The sequence below is a fragment of the Hoplias malabaricus genome, chromosome 3 (assembly GCF_029633855.1).
Source record: "Hoplias malabaricus isolate fHopMal1 chromosome 3, fHopMal1.hap1, whole genome shotgun sequence".
Taxonomy (NCBI): domain Eukaryota; kingdom Metazoa; phylum Chordata; class Actinopteri; order Characiformes; family Erythrinidae; genus Hoplias; species Hoplias malabaricus.
The window spans coordinates 68,853,328-68,879,356 of record NC_089802.1 but is presented as its reverse complement, the minus strand read 5'-3'; the positions used below and the strand labels follow the sequence as shown (position 1 = coordinate 68,879,356).

General features: G+C 40.1%; 1 protein-coding gene across 2 annotated transcripts in view; it reads right to left on the bottom strand.

Annotated features, from left to right (window-relative positions):
- Nucleotides 1-3,402: 3,402 nt before the first annotated feature.
- tns1a (tensin 1a) overlaps nucleotides 3,403-26,029 on the bottom strand; it is a 76,576-nt gene continuing 53,949 nt past the window's right edge. The window contains exons 15-30 of one of the 2 annotated variants that reach the window (XM_066663280.1): nucleotides 22,820-23,013; nucleotides 22,318-22,468; nucleotides 19,789-19,884; nucleotides 18,858-18,884; nucleotides 18,288-18,444; nucleotides 16,704-17,383; nucleotides 16,119-16,208; nucleotides 15,896-16,024; nucleotides 15,562-15,657; nucleotides 14,046-14,123; nucleotides 12,469-12,540; nucleotides 12,196-12,225; nucleotides 9,517-9,685; nucleotides 7,887-7,955; nucleotides 7,298-7,327; nucleotides 3,403-6,570 (exon numbers count right to left, since the gene is read on the bottom strand). In XM_066663280.1, the coding sequence (XP_066519377.1) occupies nucleotides 6,429-6,570; nucleotides 7,298-7,327; nucleotides 7,887-7,955; nucleotides 9,517-9,685; nucleotides 12,196-12,225; nucleotides 12,469-12,540; nucleotides 14,046-14,123; nucleotides 15,562-15,657; nucleotides 15,896-16,024; nucleotides 16,119-16,208; nucleotides 16,704-17,383; nucleotides 18,288-18,444; nucleotides 18,858-18,884; nucleotides 19,789-19,884; nucleotides 22,318-22,468; nucleotides 22,820-23,013 (2,210 nt within the window). In that variant the 3' untranslated portion in view covers nucleotides 3,403-6,428. The remainder of the gene's footprint in view (nucleotides 6,571-7,297; nucleotides 7,328-7,886; nucleotides 7,956-9,516; nucleotides 9,686-12,195; nucleotides 12,226-12,468; nucleotides 12,541-14,045; nucleotides 14,124-15,561; nucleotides 15,658-15,895; nucleotides 16,025-16,118; nucleotides 16,209-16,703; nucleotides 17,384-18,287; nucleotides 18,445-18,857; nucleotides 18,885-19,788; nucleotides 19,885-22,317; nucleotides 22,469-22,819; nucleotides 23,014-26,029) is intronic. The other variant, XM_066663282.1, reaches the window with a different exon arrangement.

Here is a 26,029-nt window from a genome sequence, read left to right as displayed (position 1 = left end):
AGAACAGTTTACAGATGATGTGTTAGGAACCAGATGTCTGCAGTATTTAATACATCATATAGTTACCTCACAGAATGCTATTTCCAGGTGCTTCAGACAACGTCTTGAGCTTTTTGTGATAACACTTTGTTATAAAACTTTAACCCTTCAAGGGGAAGGAGCATATGTAGGGCACTTTAAATAATAAAATCATCTGCATCTAGTTCTAGACATTACTCACCAGTGTAGCATGTATTTTGTGTGAATCTTATGACAATAAACAGCAGTTGGACTATTATTACTGTTATTAATTAAATTAATACATTTAATGGAAAAAGGGAAACAAACTTCAAGGAAGTAAATAAATACTCCATAATAGCGTGTATAAGCAGGTGGGAGGCAAGAAATGCTGACAGGAATAGCTAAATGTTATGAGAATATTGATTCAAGTCCAGAGCATATTTGCCACCGAGCATGTTGGCCTTTAACTCATTCCTTGCTGCTCCAAAGTCTCCTATTTCATTTCATGCTTTCTGTAATTTTACAGGATGTGAATACACAGTTGAATGTCTGTGTCCACAGTGGATGCAACCTGGCAGAGGCTGAGTTTTTTAAATGATAAGGGGTGTCTACAAACCTTGGAACATTATATATATATATATAATGTGTGTGTGTGTGTGTGTGTGTATAGGAGTGTCTGAAGGAGAAAGGTTGTTAATGGTAAAGGTTTTGATTTGTTTTGTTCGTTTACTATTACTTTTGTGGAGTACATCAGCGTGTGTGTGTGTGTGTATGTAGCAAAGGAAGATATATAGTTTGATTTTAAGCTGGGCTTGTCTGCATCCTATTATGCATCATTTCACATCAGTACACCCTCAAGGTTTCTTTCTGAGCGATATTTTCTCAACGCCTGATCATAACATTACAAAACTTATTTCTTATACATAATTGAGTCCCATTGTCCAAATACTGTCAATACTGGCACCTGCTGGCAATAAGAGGTAATTCTCATCAATTACAACTTTCACTACCAACAGCAGTACAAAAGTCACAATTAAAACTGTAAATATGTTAAATAATACAAAGCTTATTTTTTCAAACTACAAAAATAGTATTAGGCATTCTTACATATGAACATTCATTAAGATTGTGAATATTTATGACTATATGGTTTCCCTTTATCACTCATTCTTTATCTCCATCAGCCTGATTGACCATGGAAGCACTAATGGCACCATATCTTCTAGGTGACCGACAAAGCAGTGATTCAGGATTAAGCCATTACCAGGTGCATCTCCTTGCTAGTACTCTAATACTACAATCTATTTTCCTTTCCTCAAAATGTGGCCCCGATTTTTGCCAGCTCCATATAACCATTAACAGCTGAGAAATGCAGGACAATTGGGCAAATTTGCTCCTCCTGACAATCATAAAAATGTCCCCAGATTTCAGGATATTCCTGGGTGATAATGTAGCTGTTTTTTCCAATCTGGTTTAATACATGGTCCTGCTGATTTTGACAGCATTTGCCCACAATTTGACCTGTCAGCTGTTCTCATGGATCCTTCACAGACACAGGTAGTCCTTGGAGGTGTCTCCATGTGGCCAGCATGGTCTGTTACATTTCTAAACCAACACAGCCTCAGATGGGAAAGCCTGTACCTAGATAGCAGACCAGTTTGGGCCTAATCTGTCACTTATGGCACTTACGGCTCAGGGAGGACATTCGCGTGAGTTTTTTGAGGCCCACATGTCTTTAAACTGATCTGGGCCATTTCTGGCAAAGATGTTATACTGGCCAAAGCGGGCATACTGCATGTTAGCCAAAAGTGACCTGCATATTAAAAACTGCTATTTGGCCCACATGCCTCATATGGGCTCTCAGCCATTTCTTGAAAGGTTTATGCTAATTTGTAACTTACAAAAATGATGTTTTTTCCACCTTAACTCATTAACATAGATTAAATTCAACAGGAAATTTTAAAACCATTATTTTTATTCCATTTTTTCAATTTGCTACAGTAAACTGAACCTTTAACATGTTTGTAACTGTAAACTTGAATAGTTATAGTATCCCTACATGTTTATCCTCCAGGGTTATATGAAAACCAGGGTTCTGCCCTCTGTGAACAAACTGAGGACACACCCACTTTAATAAGAAAATTAACAAGTTTTACCGTAGCATATTGTTCGACAGACACGAACAGTAATTTTCAACCACCATCTTATTTTTCCTAATTCTGTACTTTATCACTGCAAGAAAGCTAATTAATAAGGCCAGAGTTACTATTTTCTAATTCCATCTTAAATGGTGGACTTTTGCAACGTTTCCAAGATGTATCGTCTCTGTTCATGAAGCTTCTTCGAATTTTTGTTCCTCCGTAAATATGAGATATAGCTAGAGAACAGAAGAAATTAACTGATTAGATTTTTCCAGTATATTCCACCACGCTTTAACGGGTATGGTGTGGATTTTTACACAGCGTTTTCGTTTGAGACTATTCCAGCTTAATTTCTTAAACGGAAAACACTGCCACGTAAATCGCGAAATTCAGCCCGTAACGTCATCGTTTGTAGTGGAATAGAACATTCTAAAAGGTCACATTCAGCCTGCACTATCCGAGGTCCGCTGTATTACAAACTTTTAAACTTCGAGCTACAAAATCTTACCTGTAACACGCTCTGTATTTAGTAGTACTTTTCCCGTTCCACCTCAACACGAGTAGTCTCGTTGATTCGGATTTTCCGTTGCGGGTTAAATTGTGCATTCTGGGGTCGCCACAGTTCCACAGTGTATGTCTTGTGTATGAGTTTGTTTTAAGTTTATTCGTACAACCAAATAAAAATGAAAACATATAAATATTTGTAAATAAATAAATAAAATCCCCCCATGTACTGAGAACATGGAATGACCTATGATATATCTTTGGCTACAAAAATGTTACACAAAGCCAATGTCATCATCATAAGCCTTATTGACTTCTAACACTAAAATGGCCTCATCGTTTCTAAACTCTCTGTCTCTATATCTATTCCCAGTCCAGCAGTGACACTGTGAAATGTGTAAAAACTCTGTAACACTGCTGTGTCTGATCCACGCATTCCGGTGCAATGGCAAAACCAAATCACTGCAGTGTTGACAATAATCAAACACAAAATTTGTATATGTTCTGCGGTGACTAGGGGTCCTGACCAGTGCAGAACAAGGTGAAAGGGGGCTAAGAAAGTATGCAGAGCAACAGGTGGACTACAGAATGTAATTGTTGAACTATAAATACAAATGCACCTATGTGGTAATTGGAGCTGATAAAATGGGCAATGACTGTAGAAACAAGAAGGAAATTAAAATGTTATGGCTGATCGATGTAAGTGAAAAGATTTAATTAGAATCATGTATTTATACACCATTTTGTAACAGAGTTGTATTGCTTTTAATGTTCTTTTTTTCTTATCAGGGACAATGAAATAATGCAAACAAAACAAATGAAAAAAGGAAAAACAATACAGTTCAATATAGCCTTAGTAGTACATTCACATCTTCAGAAGCAAAATCCATCTTTTACAAAGCATATGTCTGAACAAAGCTCGCTGTCCAACTCACTGCAGCACGCGATCCCATTTCAGATAACACTGATTACTATGAAGGGCCACTCTCTCAGGAAGAGGACCTTGTTGAACTAAGCTGGACCAGACAGAAATAAATAGGTAAAAATAACAAAAGACATAAATACATTGTATGCAAGCTGATGATGTTGAATTGTATGACGTGGTCATGGAATAGGCAGGTTCAGACCGCAGATGCCCAAAGAGTGCAAACCAGATGGTGAATTAAAGCAAGACCAAAATTAGCATTGAATAAAGTTTTCGGTCTAAAATATACAGGAAATATTTTACCAGGCAAATTTTTCATCTTTAAACTTATTAGTTAAAAAATAAATAAACAAAATTTAAATCTCGTCTATATGTCTAATATATGTCTCATTATGATAAGATATGATAAGATTATACAGCCTTTTTCTACAAAATTGTACTCAATTTTATCTAGAGAAAGTGTTTTATTCTTTTGGCAGATTTCTCTAGAGTGTGATGTAAAACATGCAAACATTTCAAGAAACAGGCTGAAAAATCTTATAATATGCTTACAACAGACTGACTTGCTAAGATCAGAACAAGTTAGTTGCATAGACCACAGTTTGGGCAGCTTTGATCTATGTCCTTGTGAGCATAGCTAGAAGAGGAGTAGCTTTCCACACTATAATGAAGTTGTGATTTATGGACAGGTCTGTTTCTATCCTAAATCCTTAAGTGCTTTACAATCATATATATGGGGTAAAGGTAATGAACTGCAAAAGCAAAAGTCAGCTGACGTTACAGAGGGCACATCATATCAAATTCTGTATTTCTTTGGCAAACATATTATATTGCATTGCCTTGTTTTACATTCCTAAAGAGAACAGTGACTAAGCACTGTTCTTATGACCAGTAACATACTCCATTATCTTTTGCATGATAAATCTGAATTGCACAATTAAATGGCAGCATTCATGGCAAGATCTACGTTTGTTTCTTGTAACCCCAACTGTCTTTTATTCAGTAAATATAATTTTTTTGTACTTTTTTACATTTTTTTTATCAGTTTCATGCCTTTCCATCCTAATCACCTAAAAATGGCATGATGAACACATACTCAAAAAACAAAATGACAAGCTTGTAACATACAGTTTACATCTTACATATTTCAAGAGCTTCTCAAAATCTCCTGACTTTGACATCTTAGCCAAAATAAGTCTTTTTTTTTTCTTCATTTCTTTTCCTATAATGCAATAAATTTTCTTGGTGTACTATACAATTTTTTAAACTCCTCCATATAATGTCTTAGTTACTCGATAGTAACGCAGCAACAAAAATAAATATTTAATTAATGTCATCTTTTTTTTATATATAGTAATACATACATACATATCTAGTAATATTCAATTCCATATTTATATTATCAGTTGTTAGCTTATGGTGTGTGGGTATTGTTGATTTGTTTATTCATTTATTTTTTTTCTGTTAAAAGTCAGGTGCTGACACAGTGAGATAAAGATGGGCTTCTGACCATGACTCGAGAAATAATCCTCAGATTAAAAAAATAACTTGTCTACTTTGTTACAGTCAAATAAAACCCTGCTTCAGAAAGGACACAAATGATACAAGCATAGCAATTCTTTTATGTTTCTTTTCTTCTTTTTTGTACATTTTAGTCCCTATTTCATTAGAAGGGATGTTGAAACTTAGGTTTTTAGACCTTTTCTTTTAAGAGTAGTACAAAATAGATCTACACATGCAGGCAAGCAGCTCGCTAGGGTTAGCGCCCGCTTAGCGTATTCGTCTTTTTGGAGTAGCGCCGAAGCCTAGGGATTAGGGATAGGGAGGGAGAGGGAGGTGATGACGCAGAGCACGGAACACAAGAGCTAAAGGCCTACTAGCACGTGCAATGCACTGCGGACTTGTCCAGAGAGGTCCTTACCGAAAGGGAATTGTCAGAATTAGCACCAACCACAAAGGGAGGAGCCATTGTCCATTAGCCATTAGCCACTAGCTCACGTAGCTGCAGCTGACGTTAATAACACTTTTAACAGTCCCACGTCCCACAGACGAGAGTATCTTATCTCGCTCTCTTATCTCAGTAATCGACTCAGACCTGGGCGAGGTGCTCAATATTGCCAATGTTGGACCACAGTGTATGTTGCTTTTGTTTTTCCCTTGATGCTTTTGGTCTGTTGAGAAAAGGTTGAAGAGTGAAGAGTCGTGTTTTGCGAGAGCACAACACTAAGAGTCCAAAAGACTAGTGGAGGAGGTTCTTTGCAAGCAAACATGCAAATGTTTCTTCATATATATTTATTTTGTTTTATTAGTAGATCAGACACTGATATGAATCCTAGAGGATTTTATATTTTTCACCTGTGTCTGGATCAACAATCTAATCCTTTACAAAAACAAAATTGGGGAAACAAAATTGTCCTGCATGGCCTACTTTTATCTTCTGAGCTCTACCTTTGGTTGTTCCACCTATATTCTCTTCCATGTTATCCTTGAAATATCAGTTTTTTCCTTCTCTTTTCTCCTTTGTTTATACACAAAGCTTCATCTTTTCCCAGGAAAGCTACAGGGATTGGCTGTGTCCCTGTCAATTACATCATCAAACTGTCACAACACCCTTTGGCACCTCCTCAGGCTCCACTTTTAATGTTCGCCAAGCCCTTTTCACGACGTGTCCAAAAATCCTTCACCAAGAAGTCGCCAGAGTAATGGCCTGGAAGCCATGTGTTTTTCAATCGAAGGGAAACACGTTATGTCCACACACAAAAAAATACAAAATAAGAAATGAATAAAGAAATCTTCTTTGGTGGGAGAAAAACACACTTACAGAGAGAGAAACGCAAGATGGCCTCCACAGCGGTCGTTCAGGGTTTCTGAGAGTTGAGCATGACTTTGGAGACAAAACTGACAATGGCTGTAGCTGGCTGGTCGGGCTCCAGCTCGGCAAATAGGTGACTCATATTATCTGTTGTGCTTCCTTGTTTTCGGGCCACAAAGCCAAAGATCCTGAGGTTCAAGAGAAGGAACATCCATTTAGTTTAGCAAATACTTTATTATTACCACCAAGAAGGAGCAAAACATTTTTTATTAAAATTATGGTTTTTTTTTAGTGTTTCCATTTTGTGCAACTCAATAATGAATAACCCAGTTTACATTTCATATAGTGAGTACGGCCATTTTAAAAAAGTGTTAAGTACAAAATCGCAGATACAATCCGGACACTAGGGCTGTGACCAAAATGGCTCCCTATTAACATTTTAGTGAACTAAATAGTGGGGGTGGCACGGTGGCGCAGCAGGTAGTGTCGCAGTCAAACAGCTCCAGAAGACCTGGAGGTTGTGGGTTCGATTCCCGCTCCGGGTGACTGTCTGTGAGGAGTTGGTGTGTTGTCCGCATGGGTTTCCTCCGGGTGCTCCGGTTTCCTCCCACAGTCCAAAAACACACGTTGGTAGGTGGATTGTGTGTGTTCCCGCCTTGCGCCCAATGATTCCAGGTAGGCTCTGGACCCACCGCGACACTGAATTGGATAAGCGCTTACAGATAATAAATGAATGAACTAAATAGTGCCTCACTATATAGCACAAATTACTGAGGGATTAGGGAGTCATTTTGTTTACAGCCTAGGTGATATATATATAAGGGCTGTCTCGTAATGTGAAGAAATATTATTGCTCCTTTAACCAGTTTATCCTTTGCTCTCTTCAAGATATGGATATGGACGTATTTCACTCACCGTGCTGAACCCCCGTCTGCCCTGTTCCACCTGGTAATAAAGAGAATGTTGATCAATGTTGAAATTTTTAATTCAGACCACACTCATATATTAGATCAATCATATATTATTATCACAAATGGCATCACAAAAGCCAAACCAACTCATCCCAAAAGTACTTCATGTTGCTCTTTCACTTCAGACATTGCAGTTCCACTGCTGAACAGTCCATGGCTGATGCTTGGCACTGGGAATGATGACTTTAAGCTCATGCATTTCTGCAGAGCATCTTATTTAATTTCTTTTCATTTCAATTCATACTTTTCTATGAGGATTGCTGTTTGCCCATGATGCAGGCCACTTTCACTGAAATCATTAATAATAACGGGTTTCTACAAACTTGGACATAGAGTGTAATTGGTGAGGGCTGTTGCTGTGAATTTGGATATTTCTGGAGGTCATGGACGTGCAATTGAGCAACACTGTGCTGTCAAATATATAAGTGCTCTCCATTACTGTAGGTCGCCATGCACTGACGGCCCTACTATGAGTTTCCCCTAATATTGACTTCACTGGTGTGAAATACAGTTTGTGTCACTCTAATACTCACTTCCTTTCTTGTGGGTCTACGTTGCAGTATGTGACTGTGTTGACGGGATAGTGACGACGGAAGAAGACCCTTAAAGACACAGGTAACAACACGCAATAGCATTACATAGACATATAAAATGAACAAGCTCATTTTAATCTGAAGCACAATAAACAAATAAGATAATATGTTTTTGTTGTAACATGTTTTGCAATAATGGGTGGAAAATATCTAATAATTCATTGGCAGCTTCACTAATTTGGGTTAAGCTACATTGATTTTACATCATTATTTAACATGTTTGCTTCTAAAATTAAGTAAAATAATCTTTGTAAACTTTGTAGTTCTACAATTATAGACTGTAGTTCACCTGTTTCTCTGCATATCTTATTCCCATTTCACCCTGTGCCTCAACAGCCAGGACCACTGCAGAGCAGGTATGATTTGGGTGGTGAATCATTGTCACTGCTACAGTGACAATGATGTGGTGGTATTGTGTTAGTGTGTGTCGTGCTGGTACAAGTGGATCAGAGACATAAGGGATGCTAGAGATTTAAAGCCCTCAGTGTCAATGCTGGACTGAGATAAAAATATCCAGCCAAAAGCGACCTGTGCGGCCGACACAAACTCTGCAGCCACAGATTAGCTACTGTCTTTGATTTCACACCTGCAAGGTGGACCAACAAGGTAGGTGTGTCTAACAGAGTGGACAATGTTTTTCAAAACTCGAGCAGCACTGCTGTGTCTGATCCACTTGTACCAACCCAACACCCACTAACACATTACCAGCAAGTCAGTTTGAAGACCATGATGAAATGGGGAAAGGAAATATGTCGGAAAACAAGTGAACATTAGGAACAAGGTAGGTGTTCCTAATCCAGTGATTGTTCAGTGTTTATCTCCCTTACACAATAGGCAAAAGCACATGACATTCTTCTGTATATTTTAAATTATCTCTAGATTACTTACAATACCTACAGTAAGTCTAGATGCTATAGTTGTTTACAGAAACAAAATTTGGACACAACGCAGGTAGCTAACAAACAAAATTGTGAGAAATGGTAGAAGGCTACATCAAAGGGAGAACATTATTTTAATTTTTAACCTAATAAATATGTAGAAACTATGCACTAAAATAAACAGTAAATTACCCATAGAGGATGTGGTAACGTATTTACTCTGCAAAAAAAAAAAAATTTTTATATAAAATTTCCCATTTGGGAACAATGCATAAAAATAAACATATTTTTGCAGAGAAAATACGTTACCACATCCTCTATGGGTAATTTTACTGTTTATTTTAATAAAATAAATCAAATTAATGCCTCAGTCACAAAGTTCTAGGGCCCTGAGGTTGTGGGTTCAAGCCCAACTCTGGGTGACTGTCTGTGAAAAGTTTGGTGTGTTCTCCCTGTGTCTGTGTGGGTTTCCTCCAGGTGTCCTTGCTTCCTCCCATTGTCCAAAAATACGTTAGTACATGGATTGGCGACTCAAAACTGTCCATAGGTGTGAGGGTGTGAGTGAAAGTGTGAGTTTGTGTTCCCTGCTGGAGCCCAGTGAGTTCTGGTAGGCTCTGGACCCACTGCAACACTGAACTGGATAAAGAGTTACAGACAGTGAATGAATGAATGAATGAATGTTACAAACTCACTTCCTCTGATTGTCAGTGAGAGTGATGCCCTGCAAGGACACTTTGAAGTGGACGATGGTTGCCATTGGCGCAGGGTTAGTGGCCAGCGTCTCGCTGATGGCTTTGGCCACAGCCTGAGGGCCTGTTAGAGATTCCATATCCACTGAGTTTATATACAGGACGTTACATGCTGCAGGGGAATTGGGACAAAAAAGAGAACAACACATGAATTTTGGTTACAAATGTAATAAAACATATGTGAGAAATGAACAATGAGACATTTAAATGAGGTAGAAGAATTTGTCCTGGATTTTTGGGCTAGGCATTCACTGAGGTGCTGAAACAATGAAGAGATAAGAACTGTATTATTCTGGTAATGTAAAATTAGAAAAAGATTTCTCAAAGCTGGAGAGTTGTGTGACTTTATCCATGCTTTCTGCCTCATGCCTGGGGAAACTCCTTTTGAAAACACAAACCAAGTGAAAAGCACTGCAAAGTGGTGGCAAAGAATTAATGTTGTACAATACTGTAGAGGAGAGCAGGGCACAACCCTAATTTGACTAATAATTTCAAATAAAGTTGAGCAAAACATAAAATAGGCCCGGTCCGGGTGACTGTCTGTGTGGAGTGTGGTGTGTTCTCCCAGTGTCTCCGCGTGTTTCCTCCGGGTGCTCCGGTTTCCTCCCACAGTCCAAAAACACACATTGGTAGGTGGATTGGCGACTCAAAAGTGTCCATAGGTGTGAGTGTGTGAGTGAATGTGTGAGTGTGTGTCGCCCTGTGAAGGAAGGGTGCCCTCTCCAGGGTGTGTTCTTGCCTTGCTCCGGACCCACCACGACCCCTAATAATAATTTAATACAAATAACCAACACAGCTCACCTGTAAATGAAAACAGAAATCTGGTGTAATTATTGAAAAGGTTTAGCCAAATAAGGCATTTACACCCTGAAAATCACTGACCCGTAATGTGGAGAATAGAGCCTCTGTCATGAATAGCCTGGGACTTTTGAAGGAGGGTAGGATACCACTCCCTCCCCTTGATTTCAGGAAAGTGCTATAAAATTGATTTACACTCTGCAACTATAGAGGGAGCCCAGAAGCAAAAATACTAAATCTTATTATGTGTTTCTTTAACTGTTACAGTTCACTCCATAGGTGGGACCAAATGCAAAAGACTGAAAGGCTTGCTGGAAAGGTTTAGTAAATTCATGTAAACGAAACGTTCAACTAAAAGGCAATGTTTCCTCACCCTTTGCTAGCTTTCTGGTTTGGTTATGTGCTGGAAAAAGCTGAGGTGTCAATATACCAGCGGCGATTGCTCTAAGACTGAAAGGGAAGCTCAGCCTCCCCTAAATGTAAAAAATAAGTGATCAAATATATACTGCTGTGTGTACATGTCATTGAATAAATATTCACAACAACGCGCTCAACTTTTGTTCAGATTCATCTTCTTATCACTGGTAAAGACGCGGCTTTCCTCTCAATCATTCCCTTTACAGTGCTTTAAACAGTGAGGACGCTGAGCGTCCACGGAGTTCAATAGCGAAGCAGCGAAACGAGACGAGTCATTGGATAAATGCTGGGCTTTGTCCCGCCCATCGGACGCTCAGCGTCTCTGGGGGTCTATGGGGCAGTGAGCTGGCCTCGGCTGGCCCGGACGCTCAGCTTCTGCATGATGATTGGATGATCTGTCTGAGGCTGAATCCCTTTTGATTGAAAGCGAAACGAGCAAATCAGCGATCCTTTGGTGTAAAGATCCATGGGAGCACAGGCGGACACACTTCACATGGGCCAAGGCCGTTTAAGCAGCCTAGCTCTGCTGGCCATTGAGAGGACACTAGTCAAGTCCCTGGAAAAGACGCCTTGTTGGTACGACAGGGTCACAGATCATTTTCTTGAAAAGGAACGGAGGGTAGAATTTACGTATAAATAAACCGACACATTTTATGATGTAGATTCCCCTCCTTGAAAGACCAGCATCCACCACTGCAATATACATTACACAGCCCTAGCTTGGTAAATGAGTAAATAACTAGGATGACTGAGAAAGGGCTTCTAGAGGAGTTTGGATGAAGGTAAGACCTTAGAACATTGAAAAGCATGAAAAAAACGAGAATGCTGCTCTATTCCTGCTCCATATGTGGGTAACATTGACATATTTTAGCTGTACAGTCTGTTCTTATTGAAACACACTGTTTCACCTTAAATTATTCTGAGCTACTCAATGAAAACAAACACGAGGGGGAGTTTGTTTTGCTGTAGAATCACTGACAGTGCCTTTATTACATGTTTCTAACTATTTGCAAACACTCTGTAAAATAAGTGAATTAATCTACTTGAAGCTATAGATATGTTCAGTGGTGAACCCACACCTTCAGATGCCAGAAATAACTGAAAGTAACTCAAGTTACGTTAAATGTCATTCAAATGTAGTCATATTACCCACAGTACAGATTCAAGGAAAATGAAAAGTAAAAAAAAACACATTCTGATTTCATCTCTTAATTTACATTAAATCTTTACATTTGACCCTTTGTTAGGTTCTGCCCTGCTCTCTGTTTCTGAGCTCTCGAGCATCCACTGAAAGGGGGAGAGGTTATATGACCACTTGCTGTTATTAGTAAATGAACATGCTCATCTATGGGGGGACCAAAAAAAAACACTCAGTAGTGTGGGACAGATACCGAAGGCCATATTTACCATGAGACTCTTCAGGAGGCTTTGGTGGCCCTAGAGTGGTATAGGAGTGACATGGAGAATGAGAAATGAAATAGACACACATTCACACACACACACACACACACAGTCACACACAGCAATGAGTGAAGGTCACTCAGCTATGAGGGTGAACGCAGAAACAGACAGAAAAGTAAGAAACAGAAAACAGAGAGGGGACAAGACAGAGAGAGAGAGAGAGAGAGAAAGAGAGAGAGAGAGATATTGAGAGAGACAGCGAGTATAAGCGAATCATACCTGCGCCTTGTTTGAGGAGATCCATTGCAGAACTTGTGGGTGTGGCCAACTCCAAAGCCTCTTCGTTTGGATCTACTCAGAGAAATTCAATAATAATTTATTACATATTGTACTTTTTGAACATTTCAGTAAAGAAAACTCTGCATGGCATAAACAGTATTTGATGTAAGTGAAATATGAAAGAAATGTAAAAGGAAGCATTTGGTTTTCATTGGTATGCGTGGCGATGGTCTGTTAGCGTTTAATGTAGCGTTTAAAGGCGGTTAATGTTCTCCTCCAAGCGTGTTGAGGTGCCCAGTTGCAGTGGACAGTAGTGAACAGTGGGAAAAGTAGCTTTAGCTGGTCTCTCATTCTTTCAACTTGTTTGCATCATGTGGAGACCTAGCAAGTGGCGGACTCCTTTAAACATGGAGTGTAGTATATGTATTCATATTCATATTCATGACTAAATCCAGTTGCCTCTTACATGTGAAGCAAGTCAAGTCTGCCACTGCTTCTTTACAAACTGCTGCTAACACTGCACAGCTGAACACGCTTGGAGAAGACCAGTAACTGCTTAATTCTTGATAACACTTGATATCAGTGTACTGAGTGTCAGATCAGTGCACACATCAGTGGTGATTTTCCACTGCATGGTACCTACTCTACTGTGTTTTGGTCCTCGGTACTTGGTTCGTTTTTCACTACAATGGCTCTGCAAGGTTAACACATCACATTTAGTCAATACAGAAGGTCCTCAGGTTATGTCAGTTCCGAGTTACGATGTTTTGTGGTTACGACACATCTCCCATTTACTGTATAAAGCCTTGTTTCGACTTAAGTGGTTTTGCGTCGTAAACGTCGTAACGCGAACTTCGTGTTTGGTGTGCGCGGCGGAAGAATGCACCGTTACGCTGCTCGGGACAGAGGAGGATAGGTGTTAGGATAGGATAAGTGCTTACAGTATGTTATCTACGTAGAGTATGTACATATGTTCCGACTTACACCGAAATTCAGTTTACGATGCGACATAGGAACGGATCAACGTCGTAAGTCGAGGACCCCCTGTACTTGGCTCGTGTGTGGAGTTACCAGGGACCAAGTTTTCAGAGTAGAGCCAAGTCGAGTAGAGTAGTTACCATGCCAATAGTTTCAAAAAGGTGTTCCATCCACCATGTTTTTATCAATTACAAAAATGCACATAAAAACCTGAATAGGAAATAGACTAAAATTCACAAAACCACCCAAATATTGCAAACATAAGTTTATAAATGTAGGAGGATATTAAAAAAAAAGAATATGGCTAAAGCCAAAATGGAAAAGGCTTTTTCAAACAAACAATGATATTTTGGCTGGTCCACATCTATGGCGCACGTGGCACAGAGTGCATCTGATCCCTGGACTCTGCAACAACAGGTTTTTAACAGACGGCCCTAGCCCTGTTTTCATACCAGATATTCCTTTGTTATGCATAACATTTAAATGGCTTCATTTGTATGCACACACTGCATGAAGATTCAGAAAATAAAAGGAGTTCGAGTTTACAGAGTACAGTCCAGAGAAGCTGAGAGAATGGAGTGATAGAATGAAGCTCTCACCTCTAGTGGGGATCATAAGCTTGCATGGCAAAGCCAAGGGTGTGATGGAGTGTTGGTACACCAGTGCAGACAGACACCCTGTAGACACACACACACACATACATACACGTACACACATACACGCACATAGTGAGCAGATACTCACAAACATACAGTACATACAGTTACTCTGCACAAATAAGCTGATGGATGGAGCAATCAAAATATGTTCACTCAAACAAAATACCTTTAATACAATATTATTTTACAGATAGGACAAAAGCATAATGATGTGAATGTGCAAATAATGTCCATCTCTGAAGCTGAAGGGCCACAGCAATGCACAGCTCAATCCTGTTCCACCTTAAATGGCGCAGTGCACGGTTCCGCCTTAAATGGCACTAGAAATCTATTACATTTCTCTTTTTCATCCACCGTAATGTGAGAATAAAAAAGAGATTCTTTCTACATTAAACAGTACTTAATAACATTCTGTAACCAATGTTATCACTTTAAGTTCCACCTTAAACAGCTCAAGTGCATTTTCCTTTGTGTGCTAGAAGCTGTTTGAAATAAAGTTTCATCTATGTAGCATATGCATTTCCACAAAAACAATAAACTAAGGTTTATACATCAATGATTATTGATTACCTGTTAAACAAGACTTAATAAAATGATTATCATCTTAATCTCATATGTCTTTTTGTCAACCCCTGGCCCTGTCCTGTGGTTCCCACCATGTGCTTACTTAGCAAAAGGCTCTTTGTTTTGTTTTGTTCCTGTCTCCCTTGTCTACTCCTTAGCCTCTCCTTGGTTTGTAGCTCCAGCCTCTCATCAGTGTCTCCTCTTGTGATTGTTGTTCCCAGGTGTTTTGTGTTGTCCTCTAGTTTATCAGCCCTGTCTTGAGTCTCAGTGTTTGTCGACCATTGCATTCCACATATCCCTTTGTGTCTTAATATCTGTCATTCCAGGTCCCGCTGTTTCTTTGTAGCTCAGTATTTAGATTTAGCGTTAGCTCTGTGTTTAGCATTAGCTCCTTGATTTGGTTTAGCCTTAGCTTTCTGTTTAGTTTTCTGGGTAGTTCTGTTCAGGTTAGTGTTTAGTGTTTTCAAGTTGTTGTTTTCCTTTGTTATAATAAAGTTGCTCCCTGCATTAACCTCTGCCTCCCCGAGTGCATAGCCTGACACTTTTACAGCTTTACATAAGGCAAAAAGAAAACAAGACTAGGGAGTGTGTTGTATTTTTGTCTAAACTTTATTTAATTGTTAATGATAGCCCTATAGGATTTAGGTATGTCCTTTGTACAACGCTAACATGTCTGACTGACTATGCATGGATTAAGGAGAACTTTGTTCATGTTTAATTTTTTTTTTTCAAAGAATTCCTTGATATAAATAAAGATTTCAAGTTCAGCAAAGCTGTGGTCTTGAAGGAAATAAGCCTGACAACACTGGACAAGATATTTCTCTCATTGCATACTGGGTACAACTTTGTTACTGACTGAGTGTATAAAGAATGTAGAGGATAGTTCACCCACCAAAGTGTGGCTCGTTGGGACAGCCTTTCAGCCTGACACCCTTCGGACTAGTCTCGATCAAGAAGTGCCGCACCAGCTCGTTAGTCATGTCCATCGCTTCAACAGCAGAAAGAACATAAGCTTCAATCCTACTGTTCTGTACAGGTACTGTTAGCTTATTATAATGGAATGTAGCATTTGCATTTATGCCCAGCATTCAAGAACATCTGACCACAATTCCAAATAGTTGAGATGCTGTGTAAAATGTAGATGAATGTAAATTAATCTTTTGCAAATTGGGGTAGTTCAGTAGTGTTTACATTAACCTAGTAATTGTGGAGTGTGGTGTGTTTACCTTTCTTGGTCTGCTGTATTGTTGGTGGTGGACAAGCAACTTTCATGGCAAGTCCATATGCCCCTCGGAAGGAGTGGCTGTCCCGAATGACAAATGCCCCTGGCTCCCGATCTTTCAGCAGACTGATGGCTGAGAGGGAGTAATGAGACTGTCAACATGTACAGAGATACGTAGATTTGTTTATTGTATATCTACCTTGGAATTGCTTATCAAATCTAATCACCTTGCTCCCTTGAGATGTCTGGTTTGTACCAAAACTTGGATGTATCTTGAACAAACTTGACATTGAGTTTTATATCTGGAGGTCCATCAGCTGGGAAGAATATGCACACATGGTAAACAAATGAGTATGACATGCAGATTTTAAGTTGTGTACATTGAAACTGGTCAATAATTAAATTTAAAAATAAAGCTCTCGATTTTCTCTATTTCTGTAAAGCTGTTTTGTGACAATGTCAGTTGTATAAAGCGCTATATAAATTTTAATTGATTGATGGTGGTGGTGCAGCAGGTAGTGTCACAGTCACACGGCTCCAGGGACCTGGAGGTTGTGGGTTCAAGTTCTGCTTTGGGTGACAGTCTGTGAGGAGTTTGGTGTGTTCTCCCCATTCTAACTGTATAAACTGGTTAGGTATAAATCCCATTAGCCTAAAACATTGTTAGTTCCTAAAAAGTTAAACAAATATGTCTGGAATAAACCTGGAGTTATTGATGACTATAATAAATTACAATTATACTTCACACTAATATTCTTTAAAACATATTGTTACACCCAATAAATTACCATACAGTAATGGCTTCTACATACCATAGATGGAAACTAAGGTGGTCTCTGTTGGGGATCTCGGAGCAGGGAGGGGGGTGCTGATGCCACTCGGTGCCGGTGTTGGGGTCTTGCTGTTCTGGATGCCGTCTATTGCCACTCTGTCCAGCCTCTCTAGACTGGGCTCCGTCCTTTTGCTTGGTAGTTGGGGCTGCTCCAAGGGAAAGGATGCCATGAGGGCAGTATTAGGGCCCATAGACGAGATGCTATGGCTGGTGTGCCCCCCCAGTCTATTGTCGGCCATGTCCTGGCAGCTGGGCGTAGGTCTGCGGTCAGGGCTGGGGTTGCGGGGGGCAGGTGAGGGGTGTCGGTTCAGCACAGGACTAGGTGGGACAAACTTGCTGTTGCGACCCAGCAGGGGACTATTGGGCGTGGTGGGTTCACTGCTGCCATTACTAGGTGCTATGCGGCGGGCCATGGCTGGACTGCTCTGGCTCCCAAGGCGGCGCTGGAGAGCAGGGCTTGGGGGAGTGTTGGTGGCTACGGTGCGGTGCAGTGTATTTGGGCTCCCAGGGACTCTATGCACCCCCATAACATTGACTGTAGCCTCTTCCGGGTCCAGGTAGCCCAGGGGGTCTGGGAAGAGAGGGGCACGGATGGGCTCAACTGGGAAGGAAGGGAAAACAGGCTCGCTTGTGTGTGCAGGGTTAGTCATCCTTATGCTCCTGTTATAGGAGACAAGAGAAAAACAGAGAAAGAAGCAAATAAAATTGAAAAACGGTGATGAAAATAGCAAACCAAACACAGAGGATGATATTCTCATCATAACCTCCCCCTCAAAAAAAAAGTGCTTCAAAAGCATATGCATCAATTTGTTCTGTTCCTGGCCATAATATTGCATCCAAAAGTATGTGTGTGTTTTGTTTTAGAGGATTCAAAGATGCTGATTTCAATGACAGGAATCATGAAATAAAAATAATTATGATAAAAAGCATTAAAATGCAGTTTGTCCATTTTGGTTACTGAAACAACCTCTACTCTTCTGTGAAGACTTCACACTAGATGTTGGAACACTAGAGGATTTTACATACTGCTGTGTGATTAGTTCTGGATCACAAATGCAACTCCCACTCAGAACACAATTATTAAATGGGAGGTCCAGCATTGGTGCTCCATAGTCCACTGCTGTGGGGCTTAGCCCTTTAGACAGTGCTTGTCTTTGGACTTGGTGAACGAAGGTAAGGCAAGTTTACTTATAGAGCACCTTTCATACACAATGGCAATTCAACGTGCTTTACAAAACAGAAAAAAATTACAGCAGAATAATGCAAAGTTTAAAAAAATATTTAAAAAGAAAAGAATTAAAACCAAGACAGTAAATTAGAATATAAAATACAGCTGTACAACTGTAAATTTTAAACTGAGCTGTAAGCCTGATCAAATATGAATGGTTTTAAAAGTGTAAATCTTAATCTAATGTGGAGACGCATTGACTTTTTTTTAAATGTTTCTCTGAGGAGAGTACGCACACTCTCTGCCAGCAACGGAAGCACTTTAGAGTGGTTTAATTCAGTGAGTAGAAGGGGTACTTACAAGTTTTGTACATATAGTACAGCTTTATGCACTTACCCATCAGGGTTATAGATGGCGCAGCTGGCAGGTGGAGGTGGTGTGAAGGTGTGGGGAGGTTGAACTGGTCTGTTTGGGACAGCAGGAGGGTAGGAGGAGTGGACAGGGGACACCAAGCCCCCTCCTCGGACGACAGAGCCTACGTATCCTTGAGGCTCTGTGGAAAGACAACATAAAACAGATGTTCACATTCTGAAGGTTATGATTTACACTGTGTCTGCTGTTCGCGAGGTTGATTATTAGACAAATAATAAAACAAATCTTTAAATAACAACACATATATCACCACAAATCAGGAGGGAGGTTATAAATATTTCACTGATTCTTACAGAAACCTAAAAAGCTTTGTAAAAAATAAGAAAAGGACAACAACTACAATTACAGGATTAGAGGCAAACACTGCTCAGGTATTTCAGTTGTACTGCAAAATAAATAAATAAATAAATGTTAACATGCAAAAAAGAGAGGAGGATAAGCATGTGTAAGGAAATAAAGACATTTGCAGGAGTTAAAAAGACCAGGACAGGAGTAGTCCAAGGATTATAAACCATCGTTTTAAATGCTTCTTACCTTCTAAATCATCGCTAGAATCAGAATCTGATAGCGGCAAGCAAAGGGGGGAAAAAAGAAAAGGAATAAAAAACTTAAAGGAACACGCTTTGCAAGAATGGAAACAAGAAGTTAGGTGTGCAGAGTGGAAATGAGGGGGCACAGTGTTTAAAAACTTCAACAGCACTGCTGTGTCTGATCCACTCGTACCAGCTCAGCATGCACTAACACGCTGCAGCGCTGAGAATGATCCACCACTCAGATCATACCCACTCTGCTGTGGTCCTGTGGGGGTCCTGACCATTGAGCAACACTGAAAAGGGTGGACTACAGTCTGTAATGGTAAACCTACTTATGCGCTCTTATATGCTCAGTGGAGCTGATTAAATAGACAATGAATGCAGATAGAAAGGTGGATCTTTGAATCTTTGGCACCTGGTGGTTTAAAAATATTTTTAAAAATTCAAATTCTATCCTGTCGCCCTGTGAGGGACTGGCGACCTCTACAGGCTGTGTTCCCACCTTGCGACCAGTGATTCCGTATAGGCTCTGGACCCACCGCGACCCTGAACTGGATGCGTGCTTACAGACAATGAATGAATAAATGAATGGAATTCTATCCTGGAAAAGGTCAATCTAAGGACCATTGCTGTACATTTACATTGTTTTATCTCATCCTAAATACATATCTGTACAGGAACGTTTTCCTGACAGTGTGCAGTGTCCAGGTCTGGATCCAAATTCTGGATTTGAAGACCTCTGGTGCACAGTATATCAAACACCTTCACTCCGATAAGGAAACCCTGGCCCTGGAAGGTTAGAATACCAAATGTGAAGCTTTTGTGTTTAAAGTTACGATTCTTAAGCCACAAGGCTTTCTTACCACAGCGATGATACACCACCTTGAGTAGATCAGTGAAATAACACGGAAGGTTCCCTTGTTTCTACTGACCTGAGCTGCTCTGCTGAAACACAGTTTCTGATGGGTTGCCTTGCTTCAGGCCAACGGTTGAAAGTGGAGTTTTAGCCAGACCCGGTGGTGAGCGACCTGTGTGAAGTATAGAAAGAAAAGAGAGAGAGTCTGTGAACGCAGAAATGAGCAATTATTGCCAATTAAACTTAACCTCCTTTAAATTGTATCATGGAAACTGACGAGTTAGTAATGCATGGTGGCCTACTGAGTAAATTCTGAGTTGAAGGCCCACTCAAATGTGAGCCGGTGTATACTGCCACAATAAAATGGCCACAGTGGGTGGGGGTAGGTTCATGCAAATGACTTGGGTTTATGAGCAGAAAAATATAAGCAGCCGTTGCATGCATGGCACCTGCTATAAATGAGAAGCAAAATGGCTATATTAATGGCAAAATAAATAGCTTGATGCTGATAGATGATACAGGAGGGCTTACTGGACTCATGGAGCTACACTTTATACAGCTAATTAGGAAGCAGCCGCAACTTTCAAATAAGCAGACCACTGTTCTTACATCACTCTATAAGTAAAAGGTTCATAAAGACCAGATTCTTTTTGAATTGGGCAATTTGAATTCCATTGGGCATTCACAGCTTGTATAATCTAAACAGAAATAGTCCAAAGACAACAGGCCCAATTTCAAGCATTGGCTATAGGGGAGTTATGTGCTGTGGAGCCGTGGACATACATTTTTGGGATGAATGGCAATGCCATTCAGCCACAAAAACATCAGTGATGTCAGGAACTGTTGAAATGTTAGGATTATTAGTGCTGGATCCCTTAAAGGAGCAGTCTTTAATACAGACAACAAGTGTTTAAAATGGCTGCCACGTTTATAATTCAAAACACTGGAGTGAGTTACTGCCCCTATCATTTCCTCCGCACACGGGTTGCCAGGTTAAGGGATTTAAACCTACCAAATGAGTTTAGAATCAGTTTACTTTGACGTTTCGTTTCCACATTAATTTTTTTTCCCTAGATGAGGCTAATGTTATATTTCTAAAAGATTTTTCCATTCCATCCTAAAAAATTAAATGTCATTGAAGGTACAAAAGTTTAGTTCCACCTTAAACTACGTTCTGAGGTTAATATTGGCATTACTAGCCAGCTTCTTATTTGATTTTTCTATTCTAACTTAAACAAGCAGATATGCAAGGCTGAAGATTGAAACACAAACCTTATTCTTCACTTTGTTCTTCAAAAACACAAAACAAGCACATTGTCTGCTATTGCGTTTCATACCTGGCAACCCGGGATTTGGGGATTGGGTACTGGGTGGGATCACAGACCAAAACACAAACAGAGTTCTGCTCCAGAACAGACACTTCTCAAACAAGGTCATACTGCCTATAGCACTGCTGTCAGAGATGCCAGCGCTTCAACTTATCATGTTCCCTTATTGGACTTTCCCTTATTGGACTATTGGACTTTTATGATTTTTATGATTTTTTTATTCTTGCTTTTAATTGAACTCTTTCTTCTGTAAAGTACTTTGAATTGCTTTTGTATGAAAGGTGCTCTAAAAATAAACTTGCTTTGCCTTGCCTTAATCCCTGATAATGCATCCTTGCCATTTTATGATTAAAACAGTAAAATGATTACATATTGCTCCATTAGGTCCATTTTGTGTCATGCTTTTCTATGTAAGTTATACAAGCTGTTGCCTACAAGCATTTACACATACAGTGTAAAAGCTACATGCAATACACAATCAAAAATGAACCAAAACACATTTGTTTCTCATTTCATTAAAGCTGCTGCTGCTTTTGCAGAGGCTGCTTCCCACATCCTTGGTCATGCTGACTGAAGCCACAGTGAAATGTTTTGAATGGGAAATGCACTGAACATCATCCATGCTAACTCCACTTACCAAAGAATCCAAATCAATTCTTTGAGTGGCAGCCCAAATGCCCAGTAAAGGGCAGGGAAAGAGAGGAAGAGGTGGGCATTTGGGGCTAATCTCGCCACAGATCGCTTCCCTACAGCAAGTGCAGCCCGCCCTCTCTGCAGGAGGAGGGAGCCATGATGGACAATAATGGTGTCACTTATGTACGGCCAGCACACGCCTCTTTTTTTCACCACAACTATGAGAGAACCCACTTGGTGTGTTGGTGTAGGTGATAGTATTTGAAGGTATTTGAACAGTACATGCATAGGCTTTGATCAGTGTTATGGGCTCCAAAACAACATAAGTCATGAGCTTAAGGACATGACGAGTTTGTTGCTTCAAAGCTTTGATCAGAGATCTGTGTCCTTGTGCTATGACTGTGATGACAAACGGGTGGTAAATTCCATTCAGGAGAAGTGTGACTGCTAACATAAAAGGCATTAGCATTAATTTTAACATTTACAACATGAGTCAAAACATGTTACGGACCACAATTGAAACTGGGATAGACAAAATAAAAGTATGTAAACTTCTTAAACTGTAAAACATTCGTGTTGCATGAAGCATAGGGGTCACGTCTAAGTAAAACAGCGCCCTCTTCTTGCTGGGAGGCTGAACTTACACAAGTTGAAGTATGGGGTCTGTGGCGAGGTGATGGGCGAAACAGGGAAGGCGGGGGTCTGGGGTTGTGCCTCACCAACACTGCTAGGAGTGGGGCTGACTGTCATTGGTTCCGCTTCCTCAAAGGCCTCCCGGTAGCTGTGCAGGTGTCCCTGAAGAGATGAACACACAGAATATCGTTACCCATACATATATCTAAGGGTTAATTTTACGCCTACTCCTTGTTTTCAAGTGTCATATTGCCCATTGAAAATGAGCTACAAGGTGGTGTGGTTAAAATCTTCCAGAGCCTGATACGTCACCAGAACACAAACAAAAATAGACAGTGCTTTATTCCCAGGCTATTAGCAATGCTCAGTAAGGAGCTCTGCCAGTCTGCAGTGATATCAGAGGAGTGCTGCTGGACTTAAAACCCAACAGATGTTACTCACAGTCTTCAGGGGAAAATGGAATACAGTAAGAAACAGTAAAGGAACCCCTGATGGCACACTTTGAAACTGTACCTCTTTCGGCCTTCCTCCAGGATTCAGGGCAATGGTGTTGACAAAATCTGGTGAAATGCAGTGTCCTGTAGACCGTGCTCCTCCAGCGTGAGAAGGACTGTCCTCATGGCTGCTGTTGTATTGACCCTCACTGGTGGTGCGACGACGCGAGCTGGACAAGGCCTCGTCTGGTGTTACTGTGTGTGAGCGTGACCCTGTGAGACAAACAGAGAAGGTATGACTACTACAAACAACTCCGTATCATATGCATAATGAGCATTGCTGCTAGTACCTAGCACTTCCCTAAACAAGAAGTCTTAGCACAATGTTTGTCTTTCAAAATTGTACCACAATATACACTACCTGCAGACTGCATGCTGTTCCAATGCATAGTTTGTGCCCTGTTTATACTGCACATTATTTTACTTTGTGGATGAGTGTATTTTTATGCTGCTGAAACCCTTATGTGTCACAGTTATACATTTCTTTTATCTTTTTGTCTATTTTTAATTATATTTATGGAGCAAACTTTTGACACAGATATATTAGAGGTTCTGTACTAAACCTGTTTAAGTCCTGACTGCCCCCTCTGTGGGGGACCCCACCCTTTGGAGAATAAACTGGGACCTCCTAGGACTACAAAGCAACTTGATTGTTCTCCTCATGTGAGTTTTAATTAAAAGATAAATTATATATCTATATATATCAAAATATTAAATTATCACTTTCATAAATGCTGTTTACTAATTTAGGGCGGCACTGTGGCGCAGCAGATAGTGGCACAGTCACACAGCTCTAGGGACCTGGAGGTTGTGGGTTCAAGCCTCGCTCCAGGTGACTGTCTGTTCTCCCTGTGTCTGTGTGGGTTTCCTCCGGATGACTGTCTGTGAGGAGTGTGGTGTGTTCTCCCTGTGTCCGCGTGGGTTTCCTCCGGGTGCTCCGGTTTCCTCCCACGGACCATAAACACAAATCGGTAGATGGATTGGCAATTCAAAATTGGCATTTTCCTATCTATAGGTGTGAATGTGTGTATGTGTGTGTGTGTCACCCTGTGAAAGACTAGTGCCCCCTCTAGGGTGTATTCCTGCTTTGCGCCCAGTGAATCAGGGAAGGCCCCAGACCCACCGCGACCCTGAACTGGATAAGCGGTTACAGACAATGAATGAATGAACGAATGAATGAATATTTACTAATTTGCATTTAATTCAAATGTTTCTTATTATATATTTTAAACAGTCTGTGGCCTTTTTTGTGTTTTGTGTCAAACAAGTATTGCACCCACCAGGGCAGATATCCTGAATATGCAACATGCTTTACAAAATAAAGACTTTTAAGTTCCTGGATCTTTTCCCTGACCATTAAATCCTTGCTCTTCAAGGGAATAAATAGAAAAGGTATGCCTAATGTAGTGCACTGTTTCAAAATCTATGGCCTTTTGAAAGTGAGTTGGACATTTCCGAGTTTAATTGATTCACACAGCTGATGTGTTGAATGTACTTGCTACAATAATGCAATCTGGCAGAGCAGCACTGCAGAATCAATCCCTATTTGGCACGGTCCAAAGTTAAGATCCTGATGAAAGCGAATCACTTCTTTTGATTTCCCAGAAGTGCGACGGTTACATATATAGAACCCTCAGCAGAATCCTTTTAATACTATAAACGATGGATCAGTGCCCAGTTTCACTGTAACTTCCACTAGATTTTCTTTTCTAAAAGGCAAAATGAATGTTTGTAAGCTCTCCTAACATCATTTTATAACAGCTATAACCCTAAAAGCAACTGAACCCTATTCCCTAACCAAAGCTACTTGGGTACCACCCTAGAGACAATGTTTCTGAGATTGTACATATATTTGAAGCTGATATCTTTCACATTTTCTACATTTTCTCAATTGCCAGCAGATGGGGTTCATTATATTAAATGCTGTGTATTAATTATGTATTCATCAAGCTGTTCTACAAGGACAATGGCCCTAATAGACTAACCATTCAAAAGAAAAAGAAAAAAAAGAGAGTGAGAGAATATTTGAATATTTAATACACTTAATTAATATACATTTATCAGTGAAATTCTAGCTTATTATGTGCTCATATTGAGCTGCTGGTTTTGTAGAGTAACAAACAGACACCTATGGACAATAAACATGAATGCCTAAAGATTTTAAAGAGACAGGTGCTAGAAATTACACTATATCCATATGTAGCTATTTATTCCCTTTCTAAAAAGTGCGTAGCAAGTATTTATGGAAATTAGGGTTGGGCGGTATACCGCGGTATTTAAAATGTGGACGGTATCTATGACGTGGGTGTGTGCTGTGTCAAATTTCTGTCGTGTCTTTACCAACATGGCCAAACATGTTTGTGCATTTAAGTGAGCCGCAGGGAGGGGGCGCTGTGGGAGCTCACTGACTGGAGAGGTGACAGTCTGAAAACGGGTGGAGAAAAACAAGCCCAGTAGCCCACCGCAGTTGTGAGTTTAGCGCTGAGCTTGGGTTAAGAGAGGAAGAAAGATGAAAACAGACAAAATACTCAGAAGACCCTTCAGTTGAATTTGTGCTCACAGGTATGAGGCTTTGTCCTCTAATTATGTGTGTTTTGAGCCTTAGTTGGAAAGTAATGTGTTGTGTATTGTGCCTGTTAGCGCCAGCTCTGCTTCTTAACAGTGTAGAACCGTCATAGTTCGTTTATTTTCAAACATTTCCCTTCCTCCTAATCCAGTCACTGATATTTGCTCTCTGAGAAACGGTTTTGTTTTGTGTTGGTGTGCACTGGCTGGGCTGAGGTAAACTTTGTGCTCACAGATATAAGGTGAAGCTCAGTGCAGCTCAACAGTCTCTGTGTAAATTGTCTCCACAGTAATCATCCTTTGAGAAGAGTCAACAGTTATAAAAATCCTCAAATCATGATTAGAACAAAGAGAGTGAATTACCTTTTCTCTACATTTACCTTCACAGCAAAGTCACCAGTGTTAAATCAACACTATTAGTGTTAACACTGAGAGTGTTAAATAATTACACTAATACCCAGTAAACATTTAGCCGTTGATTCAACGTTGAAATAACGTAAAGACTGCCGTCTAATCAACGTTCTCTTAAGGTTGAAAATGAAAGTTGAAAAGACGTCCAAACACAGACATTGAAAAGACGACTATTAGACGTATTTTGGACGTCCATTGACGTTATTAATTGGTCCCGAAATAAATTACTTGTATAAAACGCGTTTTGGACGTC